The 22,714-nt window shown below is 49.1% G+C and overlaps 1 protein-coding gene across 3 annotated transcripts in view; it reads left to right on the plus strand.

Annotated features, from left to right (window-relative positions):
* LOC142297115 (uncharacterized) overlaps positions 1-22,714 on the plus strand; it is a 53,705-nt gene that overhangs the window by 16,921 nt on the left and 14,070 nt on the right. For all 3 annotated transcript variants that reach the window (XM_075341381.1, XM_075341383.1, XM_075341382.1), the window contains exons 2-6: positions 4,113-4,250; positions 13,608-13,784; positions 13,861-14,052; positions 14,165-14,326; positions 18,236-18,359. In XM_075341381.1, the coding sequence (XP_075197496.1) occupies positions 4,173-4,250; positions 13,608-13,784; positions 13,861-14,052; positions 14,165-14,326; positions 18,236-18,359 (733 nt within the window). In that variant the 5' untranslated portion in view covers positions 4,113-4,172. The remainder of the gene's footprint in view (positions 1-4,112; positions 4,251-13,607; positions 13,785-13,860; positions 14,053-14,164; positions 14,327-18,235; positions 18,360-22,714) is intronic.

Genomic DNA, 22,714 nt, shown 5'->3' on the forward strand with positions numbered 1-22,714 from the left:
TCGGGACGTGGCAGATGGGAGAACTTCCCCTCAGGCTTGTCCAGGCAGGGACTGTGCAGGCAGAGGAGACTCAGGACGTGGCAGATGGGAGAACTTCCCCTCAGGCTTGTCCAGGCAGGCACTGTGCAGGCAGAGGAGACTCAGGACGTGGCAGATGGGAGAGCTTCCCCTCAGGCTTGTCCAGGCAGGCACTGTGCAGGCAGAGGAGACACAGGACGTGGCAGATGGGAGAACTTCCCCTCAGGCTTGTCCAGGCAGGCACTGTGCAGGCAGAGGAGACTCAGGACGTGGCAGATGGGAGAACTTCCCCTCAGGCTTGTCCAGGCATGCACTGTGCAGGCAGAGGAGACTCAGGACGTGGCAGATGGGAGAGCTTCCCCTCAGGCTTGTCCAGGCAGGCACTGTGCAGGCAGCGGAGACTCAGGACGTGGCAGATGGGAGAACTTCCCCTCAGGCTTGTCCAGGCAGGCACTGTGCAGGCAGAGGAGACTCAGGACGTGGCAGATGGGAGGGCTTCCCCTCAGGCTTGTCCAGGCATGCACTGTGCAGGCAGAGGAGACTCAGGACGTGGCAGATGGGAGAGCTTCCCCTCAGGCTTGTCCAGGCAGGCACTGTGCAGGCAGAGGAGACTCGGGACGTGGCAGATGGGAGGGCTTCCCCTCAGGCTTGTCCAGGCAGGCACTGTGCAGGCACAGGAGACTCAGGACATGGCAGATGGGAGAGCTTCCCCTCAGGCTTGTCCAGGCAGGCACTGTGCAAGCAGAGGAGACTCGGGACGTGGCAGATGGGAGAGCTTCCCCTCAGGCTTGTCCAGGCAGGCACTGTGCAGGCAGAGGAGACTCAGGACGTGGCAGATGGGAGAGCTTCCCCTCAGGCTTGTCCAGGCAGGCACTGTGCAAGCAGAGGAGACTCGGGACGTGGCAGATGGGAGAGCTTCCCCTCAGGCTTGTCCAGGCAGGCACTGTGCAGGCAGAGGAGACTCAGGACGTGGCAGATGGGAGAGCTTCCCCTCAGGCTTGTCCAGGCAGGCACTGTGCAGGCAGAGGAGACTCAGGACGTGGCAGATGGGAGAGCTTCCCCTCAGGCTTGTCCAGGCAGGCACTGTGCAAGCAGAGGAGACTCGGGACGTGGCAGATGGGAGAGCTTCCCCTCAGGCTTGTCCAGGCAGGCACTGTGCAGGCAGAGGAGACTCAGGACGTGGCAGATGGGAGAGCTTCCCCTCAGGCTTGTCCAGGCAGGCACTGTGCAGGCAGAGGAGACTCGGGACGTGGCAGATGGGAGAGCTTCCCCTCAGGCTTGTCCAGGCAGGCACTGTGCAGGCAGAGGAGACTCGGGACGTGGCAGATGGGAGAGCTTCCCCTCAGGCTTGTCCAGGCAGGCACTGTGCAGGCAGACTAGTGCTCAAGGCTTGTTGCTAGGCAGATTACAGAGAAGGATACAAGGTCCTTAGGGATCTGTAGCCGGAGTATTGGGCTGACAATGAGTCTTCTGACTGCTTTGGGCTCTAAGGAAGTTTTGACTTTGGGCTGTAAAGGAGTTTTTGACTGTTCTGTCCCCACTCAGAGGCGATTGAAGGCAGGTAGTTGGGTAGAAGTGTGAGGAGTCTTGCCTTCGTTTCCACTATGCGAGGCAGACATGACCAGAGCGCTCCAGGTTGGATGAGGGGAAGCAACGGTGGTTTATTTTTTTTTCCTCCATGAACAAAACCGTGCAGCAGTACCATGATCAAGTGGCTGTAACTGCGGTAGTCTTGTGATGGTTGTCCTAGAGCTGCTACTATGGTCAAAAACGTATCCTTTCTGAGGCCCAAAGGACAAAGATAGATGTGCTCCTCACGATGCACTGACTGAAAGTGAAAGTAAGATGGAGGCAGGATGTGAGGTCACATGTAGGGCTGAAGACACTCCCACAGACTGGACTAAAAAGAACCAGGGGAACAGAATGGTCTGACCAGTAGAAGGCAGCAAAGGACACGCATGAACGTATATACATTGAATAACATTAATAAAATAACAGTAGATATGTCATTACAGGTTTTAAAGAAAACAGGTAGGAACAGCACACTCCCCATTGTGTTGGATTGTGAATGCGACCCTCTTCTCCCACTCCTGATACACTGATAGCGACGCCGCAGAAGAAATGCAGCACAGGCCTCCAGTATCCGCTGTTCACATTCTTAGTATAAGACGCTTATGTGTGAGATAATGATATCGATAGGGACAGAGAGGTTTATGTCCTGTGTTACTGACGATAAGGCCCTGTGCCCACGGGAGCTCGCACCTGCGGGTTTATCTGGATTTGCTAGATAAATCCATAGGTTTCAGCAAGTACAGACACTCTCCATGTTATCCTATGGGACATGGGGAGTGTCTGTCAATGCTGCAGTATGTGCGGCTGCGGAATATGCTGCGTATGTCCTGCAGGCGCACATAACTGCATGTCAGTTATTCCTGCGGATTTACCTGCGGAAATCCCGGCCCTCCACTATAGAGATAGAGGCCGAGACTTCCGCAGGTAATCCGCAGGAATGTCCGCAGGTTAACCGCAGCTATTTCGCTGGAATCCCGCAAGTAAGTGTTGCTGCGGATTTCGGGGAGCTGCGGACATTCATGCGGATATAAAAAAAAAAAAAATAGAAAATAACTCCGGCACACTCCAAAGAATTATGTTCAAACAAATATCTTTTTATTGTAGTATAGTCCGTAGTGAAAATTGGTATTATACAGACCGTGTCACAGAACGTTTTCGGCAAGCTATGCCTTTCTCAAAGAACTGTCTAAATAATAAAGAAACAGAAAAAACTTAGACATACAAAATTGTACATATATACCATAAAGATGTACTCAACCAATTGTGCTAATACAAAAGCATCATATTCATTTGAGAATAAAACGGACATATTAATGACATGAACAAATCAAAGGAATAGTAAGAAGAGGATAGTCATCAACTCTAGACTCGAGTATAGGACACATTGAGGATCAAATTGTCGTTTGTTTTTATATATTAAATGTGACATAAGTGAATAGGGAAGGCATCCATGGGTTTCGCAGCTCTGACAATGTCATATAGTGACTAAAACTCACCAGTAGAAACTAATGAAGGGCACAAGGAAAGCAATTAAAGCTAATACCAATGTGTATGATCCATAGAAGACGGCCTGAAACTGTGGAAATGAGAAAAGAATGATATAAATGGTCAAAACAAGGAGACTGACAAGTGGACAGAACTAAGGGAGGGGGTAACAGGACCCAGACTTGCTTACATAATATATAGGTGTACCTTTAAATATAGGTTTCATGACATGTATAACGATGTTAAAGAAGGGGGACAGGTGGTCAGCGATGATAATGACTAGGAAGTGGAACAAGAAAAAGTGTCAAGCAGACCTTTACTGTAAAATAACATAGATGAAACAACATAAGGGGCAACGTTACCTATTTTTACTGACTCTATTATAGGAAACAAATCTTATCTCTCACGGGTCTATGTCCGAGTTACCGTAGACAAACTGCTTTAAGCTATGGGAAAGAGGAACCTGTAAAAATAAAAAATGGACTAAGGTAGGGGGAAAAAAACGGATACAGAAAATACCTGTGTTAGTGTTGTGTGCAGCAGCACGTGTGGAGTATGGGTAGAACTACAAGGAGCAGCTACCACCTCTATGGCCCCATAAGTGTCCGGCCTTATATGTAAGAAAAAATATATAAAATATAAAGCTAGAAAACATGAGTCATTGAAATGGAGGATATAAAATCACCACAGAATGTCAAAGAAGGGTGTATGCCTATGTATGAAGAAACAAAAGTGTGAGAGAGAGTGTAATTACCTTTGTGTATATATGGTAACACTCACTCACTACAGTCCACATTGAAAGAGGGAAAATGTTACATCCCTTTGGTGAAAACCTGTAAGGCATTCATGCGGATATATCCACAGGTGCAATCTCCCGTGGGCACATAGCCTAAGAGTCGTCCTGATCAGAGTGAAGCTGCAGAAATCTGATCTTATGTCCTCCCTCCACACTAATAAGTGACCATCATAAAGGATCTGAGAAGCCGAATCCCCCAATGTCACCTGTACGAATGATGATTTCCCCCTGTCATCTCCAGCTCCATCATAAAGACCCGGCACATCCGCAGCCGAGACCATCCAGAGAGCGACCAACAAGCATGGACGAGGACAAGAAGGAGACGACAAGAAGAATAACCGACCTCGCCCTACACATCATCTCCCTGCTGAGCGGAGAGGTAAACTCCTGTATATTCTATATTATCTGCTGAGTGGAGGGTAAACTCCTGTATATTCTATATTATCTGCTGAGTGGAGGGGTAAACTCCTGTATATTCTATATTATCTGCTGAGCGGAGAGGTAAACTCCTGTATATTCTATATTATCTGCTGAGTGGAGAGGTAAACTCCTGTATATTCTATATTATCTGCTGAGTGGAGGGGTAAACTCCTGTATATTCTATATTATCTGCTGAGTGGAGGGTAAACTCCTGTATATTCTATATTATCTGCTGAGTGGAAGATAATCTCCTGTATATTCTATATTATCTGCTGAGTGGAGAGGTAAACTCCTGTATATTCTATATTATCTGCTGAGTGGAGGGTAAACTCCTGTATATTCTATATTATCTGCTGAGTGGAGAGGTAAACTCCTGTATATTCTATATTATCTGCTGAGTGGAGGGTAAACTCCTGTATATTCTATATTATCTGCTGAGTGGAGAGGTAAACTCCTGTATATTCTATATTATCTGCTGAGTGGAGGGTAAACTCCTGTATATTCTATATTATCTGCTGAGTGGAGAGGTAAACTCCTGTATATTCTATATTATCTGCTGAGTGGAGGGGTAAACTCCTGTATATTCTATATTATCTGCTGAGTGGAGGGTAAACTCCTGTATATTCTATATTATCTGCTGAGTGGAGGGTAAACTCCTGTATATTCTATATTATCTGCTGAGTGGAGGGGTAAACTCCTATATATTCTATATTATCTGCTGAGTGGAGGGTAAACTCCTGTATATTCTATATTATCTGCTGAGCGGAGAGGTAAACTCCTGTATATTCTATATTATCTGCTGAGTGGAGAGGTAAACTCCTGTATATTCTATATTATCTGCTGAGTGGAGAGGTAAACTCCTGTATATTCTATATTATCTGCTGAGTGGAGGGGTAAACTCTTGTATATTCTATATTATCTGCTGAGCGGAGAGGTAAACTACTGTATATTCTATATTATCTGCTGAGCGGAGAGGTAAACTCCTGTATATTCTATATTATCTGCTGAGAGGAGAGGTAAACTCCTGTATATTCTGTATTATCTGCTGAGTGGAGAGGTAAACTACTGTATATTCTATATTATCTGCTGAGTGGAGGGGTAAACTCCTGTATATTCTATATTATCTGCTGAGTGGAGAGGTAAACTCCTGTATATTCTATATTATCTGCTGAGTGGAGGGTAAACTCCTGTATATTCTATATTATCTGCTGAGTGGAGGGGTAAACTCCTGTATATTCCATATTATCTGCTGAGTGGAGGGTAAACTCCTGTATATTCTATATTATCTGCTGAGTGGAGGGGTAAACTCCTGTATATTCTATATTATCTGCTGAGAGGAGAGGTAAACTCCTGTATATTCTATATTATCTGCTGAGTGGAGGGGTAAACTCCTGTATATTCTATCTTATCTGCTGAGAGGAGAGGTAAACTCCTGTATATTCTGTATTATCTGCTGAGAGGAGAGGTAAACTCCTGTATATTCTATATTATCTGCTGAGAGGAGAGGTAAACTCCTGTATATTCTATATTATCTGCTGAGTGGAGAGGTAAACTCCTGTATATTCTATATTATCTGCTGAGTGGAGTGGTAAACTCCTGTATATTCTATATTATCTGCTGAGTGGAGGGGTAAACTCCTGTATATTCTATATTATCTGCTGAGAGGAGAGGTAAACTCCTGTATATTCTATATTATCTGCTGAGTGGAGAGGTAAACTCCTGTATATTCTATATTATCTGCTGAGTGGAGGGGTAAACTCCTGTATATTCTATATTATCTGCTGAGAGGAGAGGTAAACTCCTGTATATTCTATATTATCTGCTGAGTGGAGAGGTAAACTCCTGTATATTCTATATTATCTGCTGAGAGGAGAGGTAAACTCCTGTATATTCCATATTATCTGCTGAGTGGAGGGTAAACTCCTGTATATTCTATATTATCTGCTGAGTGGAGGGGTAAACTCCTGTATATTCTATATTATCTGCTGAGAGGAGAGGTAAACTCCTGTATATTCTATATTATCTGCTGAGTGGAGGGGTAAACTCCTGTATATTCTATATTATCTGCTGAGTGGAGGGTAAACTCCTCTATTTTTCTATACTAGAAATAGGCGGGACGCAATGGCATCGGGAGTGTGGTGAAATGAACATTCTGTCCATGCTTTAGTGGTGCTGACAGGAGCAGTGGACATGTGTATATACAGTGCATACACGTAGTCTTCAACCCCCTGCAGATTGTACAGTGCCTACAAGTAGTATTCAACCCTCTGCAGATTTAGCAGGTTTGATAAGATGCAAATAAGTTAGAGCCTGCAAACTTCAAACAAGAGCAGGATTTATTAACAGATGCATAAATCTTACAAACAACAAGTTATGTTGCTCAGTTAAATCTTAATAAATTTTCAACATAAAAGTGTGGGTCAATTATTATTCAACCCGTAGGTTTAATATTTTGTGGAATAACCCTTGTTTGCAATTACAGCTAATAATCGTCTTTTATAAGACCTGATCAGGCCGGCACAGGTCTCTGGAGTTATCTTGGTCCACTCCTCCATGCAGATCTTCTCCAAGTTATCTAGGTTCTTTGGGTGTCTCATGTGGACTTTAATCTTGAGCTCCTTCCACAAGTTTTCAATTGGGTTAAGGTCAGGAGACTGACTAGGCCACTGCAACACCTTGATTTTTTTTCCCTCTTGAACCAGGCCTTGGTTTTCTTGGCTGTGTGCTTTGGGTCGTTGTCTTGTTGGAAGATGAAATGACGACCCATCTTAAGATCCTTGATGGAGGAGCGGAGGTTCTTGGCCAAAATCTCCAGGTAGGCCGTGCTATCCATCTTCCCATGGATGCGGACCAGATGGCCAGGCCCCTTGGCTGAGAAACAGCCCCACAGCATGATGCTGCCACCACCTTGCTTGACTGTGGGGATGGTATTCTTGGGGTTGTATGCAGTGCCATCCAGTCTCCAAACGTCACGTGTGTGGTTGGCACCAAAGATCTCGATCTTGGTCTCATCAGACCAGAGAACCTTGAACCAGTCTGTCTCAGTCCTCTAAGTGATCATGAGCAAACTGTAGACGAGCCTTGACATGACGCTTTGAAAGTAAAGGTACCTTATGGGCTCGTCTGGAACGGAGACCATTGCGGTGGAGTACGTTACTTATGGTATTGACTGAAACCAATGTCCCCACTGCCATGAGATCTTCCCGGAGCTCCTTCCTTGTTGTCCTTGGGTTAGCCTTGACTCTTCAGACAAGCGTGGCCTCGGCACGGGAGGAAACTTTCAAAGGCTGTCCAGGCCGTGGAAGGCTAACAGTAGTTCCATAAGCCTTCCACTTCCGGATGATGCTCCCAACAGTGGAGACAGGTAGGCCCAACTCCTTGGAAAGGGTTTTGTACCCCTTGCCAGCCTTGTCATCCTCCACGATCTAGTCTCTGATGGCCTTGGAATGCTCCTTTGTCTTTCCCATGTTGACCATGTATGAGTGCTGTTCACAAGTTAGGGGAGGGTCTTAATTAGTCAGAAAAGGCTGGAAAAAGAGATAATTAATCCAAACATGTGAAGCTCATTGTTCTTTGTGCCTGAAATACTTCTTAATACTTTAGGGGAACCAAACAGAATTCTGGTGGTTTGAGGGGTTGAATAATAAATGACACTGAATAAACTTTTCACAATTTAAAAAAAAAAATAAATAAGAAATAACATTCTTTTTTGCTGCATTTCACACTTCCAGGCTGATCTACAGTCCAAATGTCACAATGCCAAGTTACTTCCGAATGTGTAAACCTGCTAAATCTGCAGGGGGTTGAATACTACTTGTAGGCACTGTATCTATTGTATGTCTTCCCTGTGTATTTGTGTATTGTAGATGTTGTCATTTGGCCTCTTTCTCTCCTGTGCACTGTCTCTTCCTTGTTGTGTGCTGTATATTGGTATCTGGTGTTGTGTTTCTTGAGTTGTGGTCACTATGTGGTGTCTCCCCTGTGCACTGTCTCTTCCTTGTTGTGTGCTGTATATTGGTATCTGGTGTTGTGTTTCTTGAGCTGTGGTCACTATGTGGTGTCTCCTCTGTGTGCAGTGTGTGTGTTTACACTATATGGTCTATTGTAAGCTGTTGTGACTATAAATGGAGGTAGTACATTGTTTTGTGCAGTTTAATGTGTGTGTGATTGTGCTGCAAGCCGTCCTCTCCTGCATTTGGCGGACTTGCACATCAGACCACACACTCACACATTGGACCTTACACTAACATATCAGACCGCACACTTACACATCAGACCGTGAACTCACGAAATCGCACATACCAGTATAATTGCGCGCACACACTCACCACATCCAGTGATAACACGTGCTTCCGGCCACGTGATCATCCCGCAGGACCTGGAAGCTCAACACAGTGTACAGCGTCGCAGGTCCTTACACCGCCGAGAAGCATGCGATTTTGTAAGTGTGTGATCTACTACAGTATGTGGCTGCTATTGTACGTGTGGGAAGAGCGGTGACGTCACTGACAGTGCTGCGGTGCATGTCGGAATAGGGAGACGGATACAACTTGCAATGATGTATGTAGATTATCTGCTGAGTGGAGGCGTAAATTGTGTTGTGTGATATGGGGGGTTGGGTATGATTTTGTCTTTATTTGGCTTGTTCCTTTTGTATTATCCTATGTAGAGTCTTAGCCTAAGTTCACACTTCCATCCTTTCAAAGCCGCCAGGTCCGTCGTTACGACGCGACGATGGATCCGTCGTTTTTTAGATGACAACGGATAAGTTATTTCACAGAATTCCTTTCACTGGAATCCTGAGAAAAAACTGATCCGTCGCGTCTGTTACATCCGTTGTGCGTCCGTTTTACGACGGATCCTAAGTGATCCATTTGTTTTTGGGACCGCCCAATGGGAATGCCAGACATGCTGGGCATGCTCAGTAGAAATGACTGAATCCAGCACTGGATTCGATCGTGTGACGGATTACGGCGGTATCCAGCACCATAGACACCAATATTCCTCTTGACGGATTCCTGCGCAGTGCGTTTTTTTGATGCTCCAAAAAAAGTTACATTGTGCGTTCCGGCCGGCGGTCAGTCATTCCACCACTGATCCGTAGCGCGGCGGTTGCAACGCAAGGCCATCATTCGCAATCCGTCGTTCACACAAGTCTATAGGAAACCGGACTCAATTAGCGGATTCCGTTGTTTCTCAAAACGACAAATTGTGACTGATACAAAATAGTGGAAGTGTGTCACATTAGCTCAGTTGCCATCTGCAGCCTGAATGTGTCTCTGCCTCTTGATGATTCCCTATGACATTTCTGGGCTGTCCATTCATGACTCCCCTGCTCTCCAAATACTGAAAATCACCCCCTGTAGTGCCTCCTTCCCTCAGTCTTTGGTGGGTGGTGGCTTGAAAACCAACTAACCTGTCTGCCTACCCCTGAATATAAGGGATTGAGCCTGAGCAGGACAAGGAGACAGTAAGATTCATCTGTGGCGCCCCTGAGGGTCCAGTTGCCATAGAGGTACTGCACGTCAGCCAGAGGTGTGGTATCCCATTCCCGGGTAAGGAGGAAGCCACAAGTCGTTACACACACACATGTAACGCCCTTGAAAACCAAGTAGTCACACAGGCCCCCGCATAACACCTTTCCCACACAGGGTTAAAACAGCCGACCTAAAACCCTAGTCACCGCGCTCAGGGTAGGACAGACACACCAGTGGGTGGGACCAGGCGTATGGGGAACGCCCACCTAGGGGTCTAGAGAACCCGGGGTGGGAAAAACAGTCAGTGAAGTTCAGTGAAGTTAAGCAGTCAAGGTCTGAAGTTCAAGTAGACGGGCGTCAGGGTTAGGGCCCTGGCGCGCTGGCTAGGTAACAGACTGTGGCCTGTGTCTGCAAGAGACAGGAAGACGGCTGCCGGAGATCCGAGGTGGACCGCGGCAGGGTTGTAGCCCGCCGGTACCGACACCGGAGAACCGACCCGGAAACCGTGCACACAAGGGGGTACTTGGACTCTGAAGCCAGGACCGGTACAAACTGCCTAGCTAATTAACCAATTGAGGGCAGGATTTTAGGTCCTGTTCCAACCCAAGTCCCGAAAAGTAGAAAACCACCCACCACCCGAGAGGGATAGGGCATCCACCAGGGCCCGTAGATCCCAAGGGTCAGCGTCAGACGGGCACGGCTCCCAACCGAAAGACCGGGAGCAGACTCCCGTGTTACACACCGGGAAGTCCAACACAGCAAACACAGAGTGCCGAGGAAAGTGACATTGACCACCAGCCCGGGTGTGTGATCAGATACACCCGTCTGTGGCGGCCGGCCACCATCACCTTGGTTTACCACAGGACTTGTGTGATTTATGCAACCGTAACACCCCCGATCTGACCGGGCGCGCCGGCCCCTGCTGTCACCGTCCCCAGCATAATGACATTGGGCCCTGGGGCATCCATCCCTACCCACGGAGGGGTTAACAGCCAGCTGCCGGTGCAACGTACCCGGGAGTCCCACAACAGCAGTGGTGGTGCTACACCTCACCACACACCGTGGGTGGCGTGTCAGACTAATTACAGCAAATCCTGTATACATACGTCGTGTCCGCGCGACCCGCGGGTCCGGAAGAACCCCTCGAGCCATACCGTAGATCCGGATCCGAGCAGCCCGACGGCTGGTGTGGGGGCGACCCACACACACTCTTTTATTTAGCGACACTCCATCAGGCCATGGTTTCTCTCACAGCCAGCTTGTAGGTGGGGTTTAGTTAGTGGGAGCAGACTGTAGAACGTTAGTGAGTCAGGAGGTGGACACGGAGGAGAGAGGTCCTGGGGTCCAGAGCTGGAACAGCTCGGCCCAGGATCAGAAAAGGAGGAGTCTTAGAGCCAAGGGAAGTGCGCCATACACCCGTGGGCTTGCATTCACAGCCGACAGACCGGTGTTGAGGCACTTGGCCGCAACGGGGATTCGATCCCTAGACTAGTGGAAAACAACCGAAGGCCGAGGATACTTAAAATACCGAAGCCACCACTGTACATATTCTGTTGAAAAGGTGACCACATGGGGCCAATTGACAGAGCAAACAAGCCACCCGACAGGGTCCACGGACACCGGCTCAGGGCACTGTGTACATAGGCGGGAGAGGCCAGCGCAGGAAGTCGACCAGGGAAGGAACATAGAAAGGTGTACCGGGTTGTGCCTCCGAACTATCCGGGGATTGGCTGGAACCCATCACAGCGGAACTTAGGGCAGCATTTGACTGGTTATGTAAACCTGAAGCAGACAACTGTGAGTAAAGAGCTTGTGACTGCATCCCCCTGTGTCGTCCAGTTATTTACCGCATCTCCGGTCCTGCATCCGACCGTTACAGCTCAACACCATAGACTCGAACAAACCAAAACCCTATATCTCTGCCCTGGGGCTAAGCTCTACCTGTAGAGGGCTTGACCACCTCTGCTGCATCACCACCACCGACCCCAGGGAAACGGAATAGCAGCGGCAGCTCATATATGGCCGCACACCATGGGTGGCATCACAAACCTATCTCCCCTGTAAATAATTCACCCTGTCAATTACCACACCGCTGGGGTCACAGAGCCGGGCCTTGACGCCGTGACATCCTGAGAGCAGAAGCGGCCCGGTAATGAGTGCCCCATGGCCCCGTTGAGCGTGTCACATCCTTTATGGGACACTGATGAAAAAGCAAACACCCCAGAGAGACTTGGAGAAACTGATTACTGTGGGAAAAAATGAACTTCTCTCAGTGAGAATCACATGGACACGCAGGTGTTTCACAGGACACATGGTTCATGTGTGTCACGGAGGTATCACGGCCGGCTGACAATCCAGTGGCAGCGAGTATTAGAAAATCTCAGCAAATGGCAGCACATGTTTTTATCTGTCAGTAACCTGTTTCTGCAGCCAGTGGACTCTAGGACCCTGGGAAACTGTTGTCCTGCTTCTGAGTTGCTATCCTTTGACTTACTTTATTAACCTCACCCTGGGGTGGTTTGGGTGTGGTTTATCATTTGCTCCATGTTGTGGTCTGCAGTGGTCGTCTCCTGTGGCTACAGAGACTTCTGCAGTTGTTACTCCTCAGATAAGTGTTGAATTTTGTCGTCTACCTGGGCTCAGGTGATAGCATTCGTGTTTCCCCTGTATTGTTTCCTTTTGTGTTCCTTTAGTATTGGTGGTGGCTCATACCCATCATTATTACTTAGGGCCTTTTTGCCAGGAAAAGACAGTGCCCCAGGTATCCAGCTCGGCGACAGGTGCGGAACCTGTATAGGGTCGGTGAGGGCAGTGAGGGTGAACAGCAGATTGTTGTCAGAGGTCCTCACTTCCCCCATTCCCCAGCAATAAGGCATTCTTTCCTGTGTGTTGTCCTATAGGGCCGATATGGCCTCTCTCCCTATACATGACATTGTGTAAACATGGAGGTGTGAAGATCTCTATTGACTTAACTTAGTATACGTGTGACCGTGTCACTGGTAGGTGTGACAATGGCTTCCACACACTGGAGACAGGCAGATGTGACAATGGCCTCCACACACTGGAGACAGGCAGATGTGACAATGGCCTCCACACACTGGAGACAGGCAGATGTGACAATGGCCTCCACACACTGGAGACAGGCAGATGTGACAATGGCCTCCACACACTGGAGACAGGCAGATGTGACAATGGCCTCCACACACTGGAGATAGGCAGATGTGACAATGGCCTCCACACACTGGAGACAGGCAGATGTGACAATGGCCTCCACACACTGGAGACAGGCAGGTGTGACGATGGCCTCCACACGCTGGAGACAGGCAGGTGTGACGATGGCCTCCACACGCTGGAGACAGGCAGGTGTGACAATGGCCTCCACACGCTGGAGACAGGCAGGTGTGACGATGGCCTCCACACGCTGGAGACAGGCAGGTGTGACGATGGCCTCCACACGCTGGAGACAGGCAGGTGTGACAATGGCCTCCACACGCTGGAGACAGGCAGGTGTGACAATGGCCTCCACACGCTGGAGACAGGCAGGTGTGACAATGGCCTCCACACGCTGGAGACAGGCAGGTGTGACGATGGCCTCCACACACTGGAGACAGGCAGGTGTGACGATGGCCTCCACACACTGGAGACAGGCAGGTGTGACAATGGCCTCCACACACTGGAGACAGGCAGGTGTGACAATGGCCTCCACACACTGGAGACAGGCAGGTGTGACAATGGCCTCCACACACTGGAGACAGGCAGGTGTGACGATGGCCTCCACACACTGGAGACAGGCAGGTGTGAATGAGGCCTAATACTCACCAGCATCTCTCCTTACACAGGATTACACAATAGTGGAGAAGACGACAGGTGACTGTGCGGCCCCCATCATTCATCTCCACGTATCCGGAGGACGGAGCAGTAATGAGCGCCCCATCACAGACGCCCCGCACCCCCCGATGCCTGAGAATAAGATCCTAGACCTCACCAGAGAGATGACGGAGCTGCTGACCGGAGAGGTGAGTGCAGGGAATGCTGGGAAATTCTACAGTATACACTGGAGGATTCTGGGTAATGTGGGTATATGTCTGTCAGGTTCCTATCAGGTGTCAGGATGTCGCTGTCTATTTCTCCATGGAAGAGTGGGAGTACATGGAGGGGCAGAAGGATCAGGACCAGGACGTCAGGAGGAAAAATGACCCCACAAGGGTAGACGAGGACAGAAGCAACATGGCTGCACGGATATGGCTCCTCACCCTAGAGATGATCGACTTGTTAAAGGGAAAGGTGAGAATCTCCCGAGAGATCACACTTATCTCTATTACTATAACAGGAATGACTGAAAAGATGGAGGATTATTAGAATCTATGTGGTGATCACCGTCTCTCACTGTATACAGGAGCAAATGGTGGTGAAGACGACGTCTGGGGAGTGTGTGACCCCCCATCTGTGTGGAGGACGGAGCGAGATCCAGAGCCGAAACACAAAAGCCCCGCACTCCCCGACACCTGAGAAGATCCTCCACCTCACCAACAAGATCACCGAGCTGCTGACCGGAGAGGTGACTGCTGGGAGATTATACAGTGTACACTGGAGGATTCTGGGGGATGAGAGGAGACTGCTGGGAGATTATACAGTGTACACTGGAGGATTCTGGGGGAGGAGAGGAGACTGCTGGGAGATTATACAGTGTACACCGGAGGATTCTGGGGGAGGAGAGGAGACTGCTGGGAGATTATACAGTGTACACTGGAGGATTCTGGGGGATGAGAGGAGACTGCTGGGAGATTATACAGTGTACACTGGAGGATTCTGGGGGATGAGAGGAGACTGCTGGGAGATTATACAGTGTACACTGGAGGATTCTGGGGGATGAGAGGAGACTGCTGGGAGATTATACAGTGTACACCAGAGGATTCTGGGGGATGAGAGGAGACTGCTGGGAGATTATACAGTGTACACCGGAGGATTCTGGGGGATGAGAGGAGACTGCTGGGAGATTATACAGTGTACACTGGAGGATTCTGGGGGATGAGGAGAGGAGACTGCTGGGAGATTATACAGTGTACACCAGAGGATTCTGGGGGATGAGAGGAGACTGCTGGGAGATTATACAGTGTACACCGGAGGATTCTGGGGGATGAGAGGAGACTGCTGGGAGATTATACAGTGTACACTGGAGGATTCTGGGGGATGAGGAGAGGAGACTGCTGGGAGATTATACAGTGTACACCAGAGGCTTCTGGGGGATGAGAGGAGACTGCTGGGAGATTATACAGTGTACACCGGAGGATTCTGGGGGATGAGAGGAGACTGCTGGGAGATTATACAGTGTACACTGGCGGATTCTGGGGGATGAGAGGAGACTGCTGGGAGATTATACAGTGTACACTGGAGGATTCTGGGGGATGAGAGGAGACTGCTGGGAGATTATACAGTGTACACTGGAGGATTCTGGGGGATGAGCGGAGACTGCTGGGAGATTATACAGTGTACACCAGAGGCTTCTGGGGGATGAGAGGAGACTGCTGGGAGATTATACAGTGTACACTGGAGGATTCTGGGGGATGAGAGGAGACTGCTGGGAGATTATACAGTGTACACCGGAGGATTCTGGGGGATGAGAGGAGACTGCTGGGAGATTATACAGTGTACACCAGAGGATTCTGGGGGATGAGAGGAGACTGCTGGGGGATTATACAGTGTACACCGGAGGATTCTGGGGGATGAGAGGAGACTGCTGGGAGATTATACAGTGTACACTGGAGGATTCTGGGGGATGAGCGGAGACTGCTGGGAGATTATACAGTGTACACTGGAGGATTCTGGGGGATGAGAGGAGACTGCTGGGAGATTATACAGTGTACACTGGAGGATTCTGGGGGATGAGAGGAGACTGCTGGGAGATTATACAGTGTACACCAGAGGATTCTGGGGGATGAGAGGAGACTGCTGGGAGATTATACAGTGTACACCAGAGGATTCTGGGGGATGAGAGGAGACTGCTGGGAGATTATACAGTGTACACTGGAGGATTCTGGGGGATGAGAGGAGACTGCTGGGAGATTATACAGTGTACACTGGAGGATTCTGGGGGATGAGAGGAGACTGCTGGGAGATTATACAGTGTACACCGGAGGATTCTGGGGGATGAGAGGAGACTGCTGGGAGATTATACAGTGTACACTGGAGGATTCTGGGGGATGAGAGGAGACTGCTGGGAGATTATACAGTGTACACTGGAGGATTCTGGGGGATGAGAGGAGACTGCTGGTAGATTATACAGTGTACACCAGAGGATTCTGGGGGATGAGAGGAGACTGCTGGGAGATTATACAGTGTACACTGGAGGATTCTGGGGGATGAGAGGAGACTGCTGGGAGATTATACAGTGTACACTGGAGGATTCTGGGGGATGAGGAGACTGCTGGGAGATTTTACAGTGTACACTGGAGGATTCTGGGTGATGAGGAGACTGCTGGGAGATTATACAGTGTACACTGGAGGATTCTGGGGGATGAGAGGAGACTGCTGGGAGATTATACAGGGTACACTGGAGGATTCTGGGGGATGAGAGGAGACTGCTGGGAGATTATACAGTGTACACTGGAGGATTCTGGGGGATGAGAGGAGACTGCTGGGAGATTATACAGTGTACACTGGAGGATTCTGGGGGATGAGAGGAGACTGCTGGGAGATTATACAGTGTACACTGGAGGATTCTGGGGGATGAGGAGAGGAGACTGCTGGGAGATTATACAGTGTACACTGGAGGATTCTGGGGGATGAGGAGAGGAGACTGCTGGGAGATTATACAGTGTACACTGGAGGATTCTGGGGGATGAGGAGAGGAGACTGCTGGGAGATTATACAGTGTACACTGGAGGATTCTGGGGGATGAGAGGAGACTGCTGGGAGATTATACATTGTACACTGGAGGATTCTGGGGGATGAGAGGAGACTGCTGGGAGATTATACATTGTACACTGGAGGATTCTGGGGGATGAGAGGAGACTGCTGGGAGATTATACAGTGTACACTGTAGGATTCTGGGGGATGAGAGGAGACTGCTGGGAGATTATACAGTGTACACTGGAGGATTCTGGGGGATGAGAGGAGACTGCAGGGAGATTATACAGTGTACACTGGAGGATTCTGGGTGGTGAGAGGAGACTGCTGGGAGATTATACATTGTACACAGGAGGATTCTGGGGGATGAGAGGAGACTGCTGGGAGATTATACATTGTACACTGGAGGATTCTGGGGGATGAGAGGAGACTGCTGGGAGATTATACAGTGTACACTGTAGGATTCTGGGGGATGAGAGGAGACTGCTGGGAGATTATACAGTGTACACTGGAGGATTCTGGGGGATGAGAGGAGACTGCTGGGAGATTATACAGTGTACACTGGAGGATTCTGGGGGATGAGGAGAGGAGACTGCTGGGAGATTATACAGTGTACACTGGAGGATTCTGGGGGATGAGGAGAGGAGACTGCTGGGAGATTATACAGTGTACACTGGAGGATTCTGGGGGATGAGGAGAGGAGACTGCTGGGAGATTATACAGTGTACCCTGGAGGATTCTGGGGGATGAGAGGAGACTGCTGGGAGATTATACATTGTACACTGTAGGATTCTGGGGGATGAGAGGAGACTGCTGGGAGATTATACAGTGTACACTGGAGGATTCTGGGGGATGAGGAGACTGCTGGGAGATTATACAGCGTACACTGGAGGATTCTGGGGGATGAGAGGAGACTGCTGGGAGATTATACAGTGTACACTGGAGGATTCTGGGGGATGAGAGGTGACTGCTGGGAGATTATACAGTGTACACTGGAGGATTCTGGGGTATGAGAGGAGACTGCTGGGAGATTATACAGTGTACTCTGGAGGATTCTGGGGGATGAGAGGAGACTGCAGGGAGATTATACAGTGTACACTGGAGGATTCTGGGTGGTGAGAGGTGACTGCTGGGGGATTATACAGTGTACACTGGAGGATTCTGGGGGATGAGAGGAGACTGCTGGGAGATTATACAGTGTACACTGGAGGATTCTGGGGGATGAGAGGAGACTGCTGGGAGATTATACAGTGTACACTGGAGGATTCTGGGGGATGAGGAGAGGAGACTGCTGGGAGATTATACAGTGTACACTGGAGGATTCTGGGGGATGAGAGGAGACTGCAGGGAGATTATACAGTGTACACTGGAGGATTCTGGGGGATGAGGAGAGGAGACTGCTGGGAGATTATACAGTGTACACTGGTGGATTCTGGGGGATGAGAGGAGACTGCTGGTAGATTATACAGTGTACACTGGAGGATTCTGGGGGATGAGAGGTGACTGCTGGGGGATTATACAGTGTACACTGGAGGATTCTGGGGGATGAGAGGAGACTGCTGGGAGATTATACAGTGTACACTGGAGGATTCTGGGTGATGTTGGTCTCGTTGGTTGTCAGGTTCCTCTCCGGTGTCAGGACGTCGCTGTGTATTTCTCCCTGGAGCAGTGGGAGTATATAGAAGGACACCGGGGTCTGTACTCGGATGTTGTGGTGGAGGAGCGCCATCTGTCTATATCACCAGGTTAGTGGAAACCTCCGTTCTTTCTTCTTGGCCGTTGTTTTTTGTGGTCGGCATTAGCAGATGTCATCGAGCTGTACCACTACATGTCACACACATGTCTACAATCACCTGTGTTCCTGTTGGGAAATATGGGGTAATATCTTCCTTCTGGGACCTCCATGGGGCAGATATCCTTAAAGGGAACCTGTCATCAGAAATTTTGCTTTAAACCTAAAAGTCTCCCCCTCTGCAGCTCCTGGGCTGATTCTAGCAGGTTCCTGTACTTTTTGTGGCCCCTTTTAAACCAAATTAAATACTTTATAAACTTGTACCTTTTGCTGTGTAAATTTTGTAAATCGTCCATGGGGGCGGGCTCTCTGCTGACCGTTTCTGTTCCTCCAGCACATTGACGCCGTCCCCCCACGTTCCATTTCATCCATCAGGACGCCGCCCACTGCGCCCGAGGTGCCGCCCACTCCAGGATCGCTGGCGACGTGTGTCACAAGCACGAGATTATGGGCGTCGCTGTGATTGCATCGCAAGTGCTCGCCCATAATCTTGTGGACGCGCTTTCCCCCACTGCCTCCAGCGTTCTGCGCAAGCGCTCGCCGGCCAAATGACCTGACGTCACCTCCTTCCCATCTTACCCTGCAGCAGGACAAGATGGGAAAGAGGTGACGTCGGGTCATCTGGCCAGCGCTTGCGTAGAACGCTGGAGGCAGAGGGGAAAGTGCGGTCACGAGGTTATGGGTGGCACTTGCTGATGACACTCACAGCGCCGCCCATAACCTCGTGCCTGCGCAAAACATCACCAGCGGTCACACGTGCACACAGTACACAGTCCCGCTACAGTCGCACAGCGCATGCGCGGGACCACGAGCGCCCAGGGGCGGCGTCCTGAGATATGAAATTCAGCGTTGGGGGGGGGGGGGGGGCGGCATAAATCTGCTGGAGGAACAGCAATGGTCACCAGAGAGCCCGCCCCCATGGACGATTTAGGAAATTTACATAGCAAAAGGTACAAGTTTATAAAGTATTTAATTTGGTTTAAAAGGGGCCACAAAACGTACAGGAACCTGCCAGAATCAGCCCAGGAGCTGCAGAGGGGGAAACCTATAGGTTTAAAGCAAAATTTCTGATGACAGGTTCCCTTTAATATCAGGAATGTCATCATTTTTGGTACCTGAGCCGCATCTCATTTACCTGCCTCCAGCGGAGCTTTCCTGGGGAGGGAGGTGGGAGCAGCTGGTACCTGGTAATAGTGGATCATGGCCCGGAGCCAGGGTTCAGTTCTGGGAGATTCACCGTGCTGTAAGTACTGTACCATTTTCCAAATGCAGTGCCCCTCCTCACAAGAGCTCTGCCATTCCTATGACCACACGTCTCTAGTAACTCTTTAGTTTTTCCTTTTTATTTCTATTTCTTGTCCCCTATGTAACTTTTTTTGTATATTTTTAGAATCACTGCCTAATTGTTGGATTAAATATTTAACAATTAATAGCTTCGTTCTTCTTACTCTATAATCCGCATCCCTGAAGCCTTGTCAACCCAGATGTTACCAGTAACGGGCATCCAATCGGCCTGTATAATTGATTGGTGGTGGCAGCCAGTTTTTCTTGGGTTATTGCAGAGCTCAACAGGGAGCGTACTGAAGTATATACTGTATACCTGTGTATTGGAATCAAGTGTGTATATACTATACATTAACTCAGAAAGCATCCAATAACCGGCCTAGAAGTGAAAGCCGCCATCGCTTCATCCATTAATCTTCAGTCAATTGTGTAATTGTCCTGACCAATTGCTGGCCACGGTGGTGGGATAGTATCACAATCTCCATGACAATTGGAGGCAGTGGAGTGCTGTTTCATGACAGTTATAATTTATATTAAGCCGATGGGGCATTACCTGAGATCTTTCTCTGGGGACGTGCACTTCTTCACTTGTATAACATTGACCAATCATAAGCAGGCACGATCACAAAGGAGAAAAAAAACCGCTGTCAAAATACCCTAGACTAGATTTCTCAGTGTCAGACATGTATTGACTGACAGTCTGTTCTCCTCACTGGTCTCACTGCAGAGACTAAGTGACTGGAGTACAGTAGAGATTGCTTACACTTTTCAGCTTCCATCTCCTGGCGCTCAGTGTAAGGGAAGGGCAGTATTTTACTGTGTGATGAACTCTTAGACCCATACACAGTATGATGTCACCTGTTTACTGTGTCCCCACAGATTCTTACAGTGATAGGCCTGCATATCCTACATTGTGGAGAGGGGCAGTGTGGGGGTGATATTTTGTGCAGGAAGCACAGTGAGGTGCAGCAGAGGAGATATTTTTGTACTGTCAGTGGTTCTGGCACTGCTTTCATGTACTGACCATGGTAGTGGTGCTGCATACATGTGCTGACATCTTATATACATTTAGCAATCCATAACATGCTTCATAGCTTTGTTACAATTTATACATCCTCAAACTTTAGAGATTTTAGATTATGAGGAGGATTTGGGGAATTTCTGCTTCAAAACTCAAAGTCTAAACTTTTCAAATCCTCCTGAAATACTCAAAGCTTGCTACTGGTGATGTACTAATGATGGTTCTGGTGATGTTTTCATGTAAGTACACCTTTAAAATGTTTGCGTCCCTTAGGATTGGTTCACTATTGCAATGTGGCCTTTGGACCCAAAAAAATGTTGTGCATCCCTGCAGTATAATGCCCTGACAGCTCGTCTATATACAGTATGATGTCCCCACAGCTCTCTAGCCACAGAATGCTGACCCCACAGGTTCCTACATATAGTATATCTCCCACATCTCCCCTATACACAGTATTATGGACACCACAGTCTCCTTATACATAGTATGGTGGACCACAAGACCCCCCTCCCCCCATGCACAGGATTTAGACCCCAAATCCACCCCAACACACAGTAAAATGGACCTTGCAGCCCCCAGTGTAATGGTCTCCACAGCTCCCCTTTACAGTATCCACATACTAGTAACTACCGCAATCTATCCAACATAAAACCCATTCCCCTCTCACCCACTCCGCCGCCCCCTCTCTCTGGAGCGCTCTGAAATGCCCGTTCAGTGTGTAATAAACTGCACATCATCCATGATCTCTTTACCTCCAGCAATCTATCCTTTCTGGGCCTCACCGAAACATGGCTGACACTCTCCAGCACTGCCTCCCCTGCTGCACTATGCTACGGCGGCCTCCACTTCACCCACACTCATCGCCCTGGCAATAGACAGGGTGGAGGAGTGGGCCTCCTTCTTTCTAACAACTGCAGCTTCACCCCAATCCCATTTCTACCCTCCATTGTCCTGCCTTCCTTTGAAGTGCACTCTGTCCGAATCTATTCTCCCTCCAACCTCCAAGTGGCCGTCATATACAGACCCCCGGGCGCTACCACTGCCTTTATTGACCAGTTCTCTGCCTGGCTTCTACACTTTCTCTGTGCTGACATTCCCACTATCATTTTGGGTGACTTCAACATCCCCACTGACACCCGCCAATCGGCTGCTTCCAAACTCCTCTCCTTTGCATTGTCCTTTGGTCTAACTCAGTGGTCCGCCTCTGCCACCCATAAAGATGGACACACACTAGACCTTATCTTTACCCGCCTCTGTTCCCTTTCTGACCTCACAACTCCCCCCCCCCCCCCCCCCCATATGACCACCATCTACTGACCTTTTCAGCCCTGTCCTCCTCACCTGCCCCCCCTTCCCAGCACCTAGCACATCCCCGCAGAAACCTTGCATTCCTCAACATGCACACCCTCTCTGACTCTATCCTTCCGCTGTCCTCCATATTGTCACTGCACGACACAAACAGTGCCGCCACTTTCTACAACACCACTCTCACATCAGCTATTGATTCAGTCGCCCCTCTTGTGCACGGCAGAGTGAGACGAATCAATAGACAACCCTGGCACAACAGCCTCACTAAAAAACTTCGGCAAGTGTCTAGGGCTGCAGAGCGGCGGTGGAAGAAAACGCACTCCCAGGAAGACTTCACCACATTCAAAAATGCAATTCACACATTTCGTTCAGTCCTCACCTCCGCTAAACACGATTACTTCAGAAACCTCATATCCTCTCTAACACACAACCCCAAACAGTTATTCAATACTTCGCCCACCCCTGCCCCCTCCAACCTCCCTCATTTCTGCAGAAGACTTTGCCACTTATTTCAAAGAAAAAAATCGACCAAATAAAGCAAGTCTTCTCTGCTCAACCACCACAACCCCTTCATATAATAGACCACTGCCCCTCCCCCATAAACTTCCTCCCCACCATCACCGAAGGAGAGCTTGCACGTCTTCTCTCAAAAGTTCAGCTCACCACCTGCGCACTTGACCCGATCCTATCCCATC

This window comes from Anomaloglossus baeobatrachus, chromosome 3 (genome assembly GCF_048569485.1).
Source record: "Anomaloglossus baeobatrachus isolate aAnoBae1 chromosome 3, aAnoBae1.hap1, whole genome shotgun sequence".
NCBI lineage: Eukaryota > Metazoa > Chordata > Amphibia > Anura > Aromobatidae > Anomaloglossus > Anomaloglossus baeobatrachus.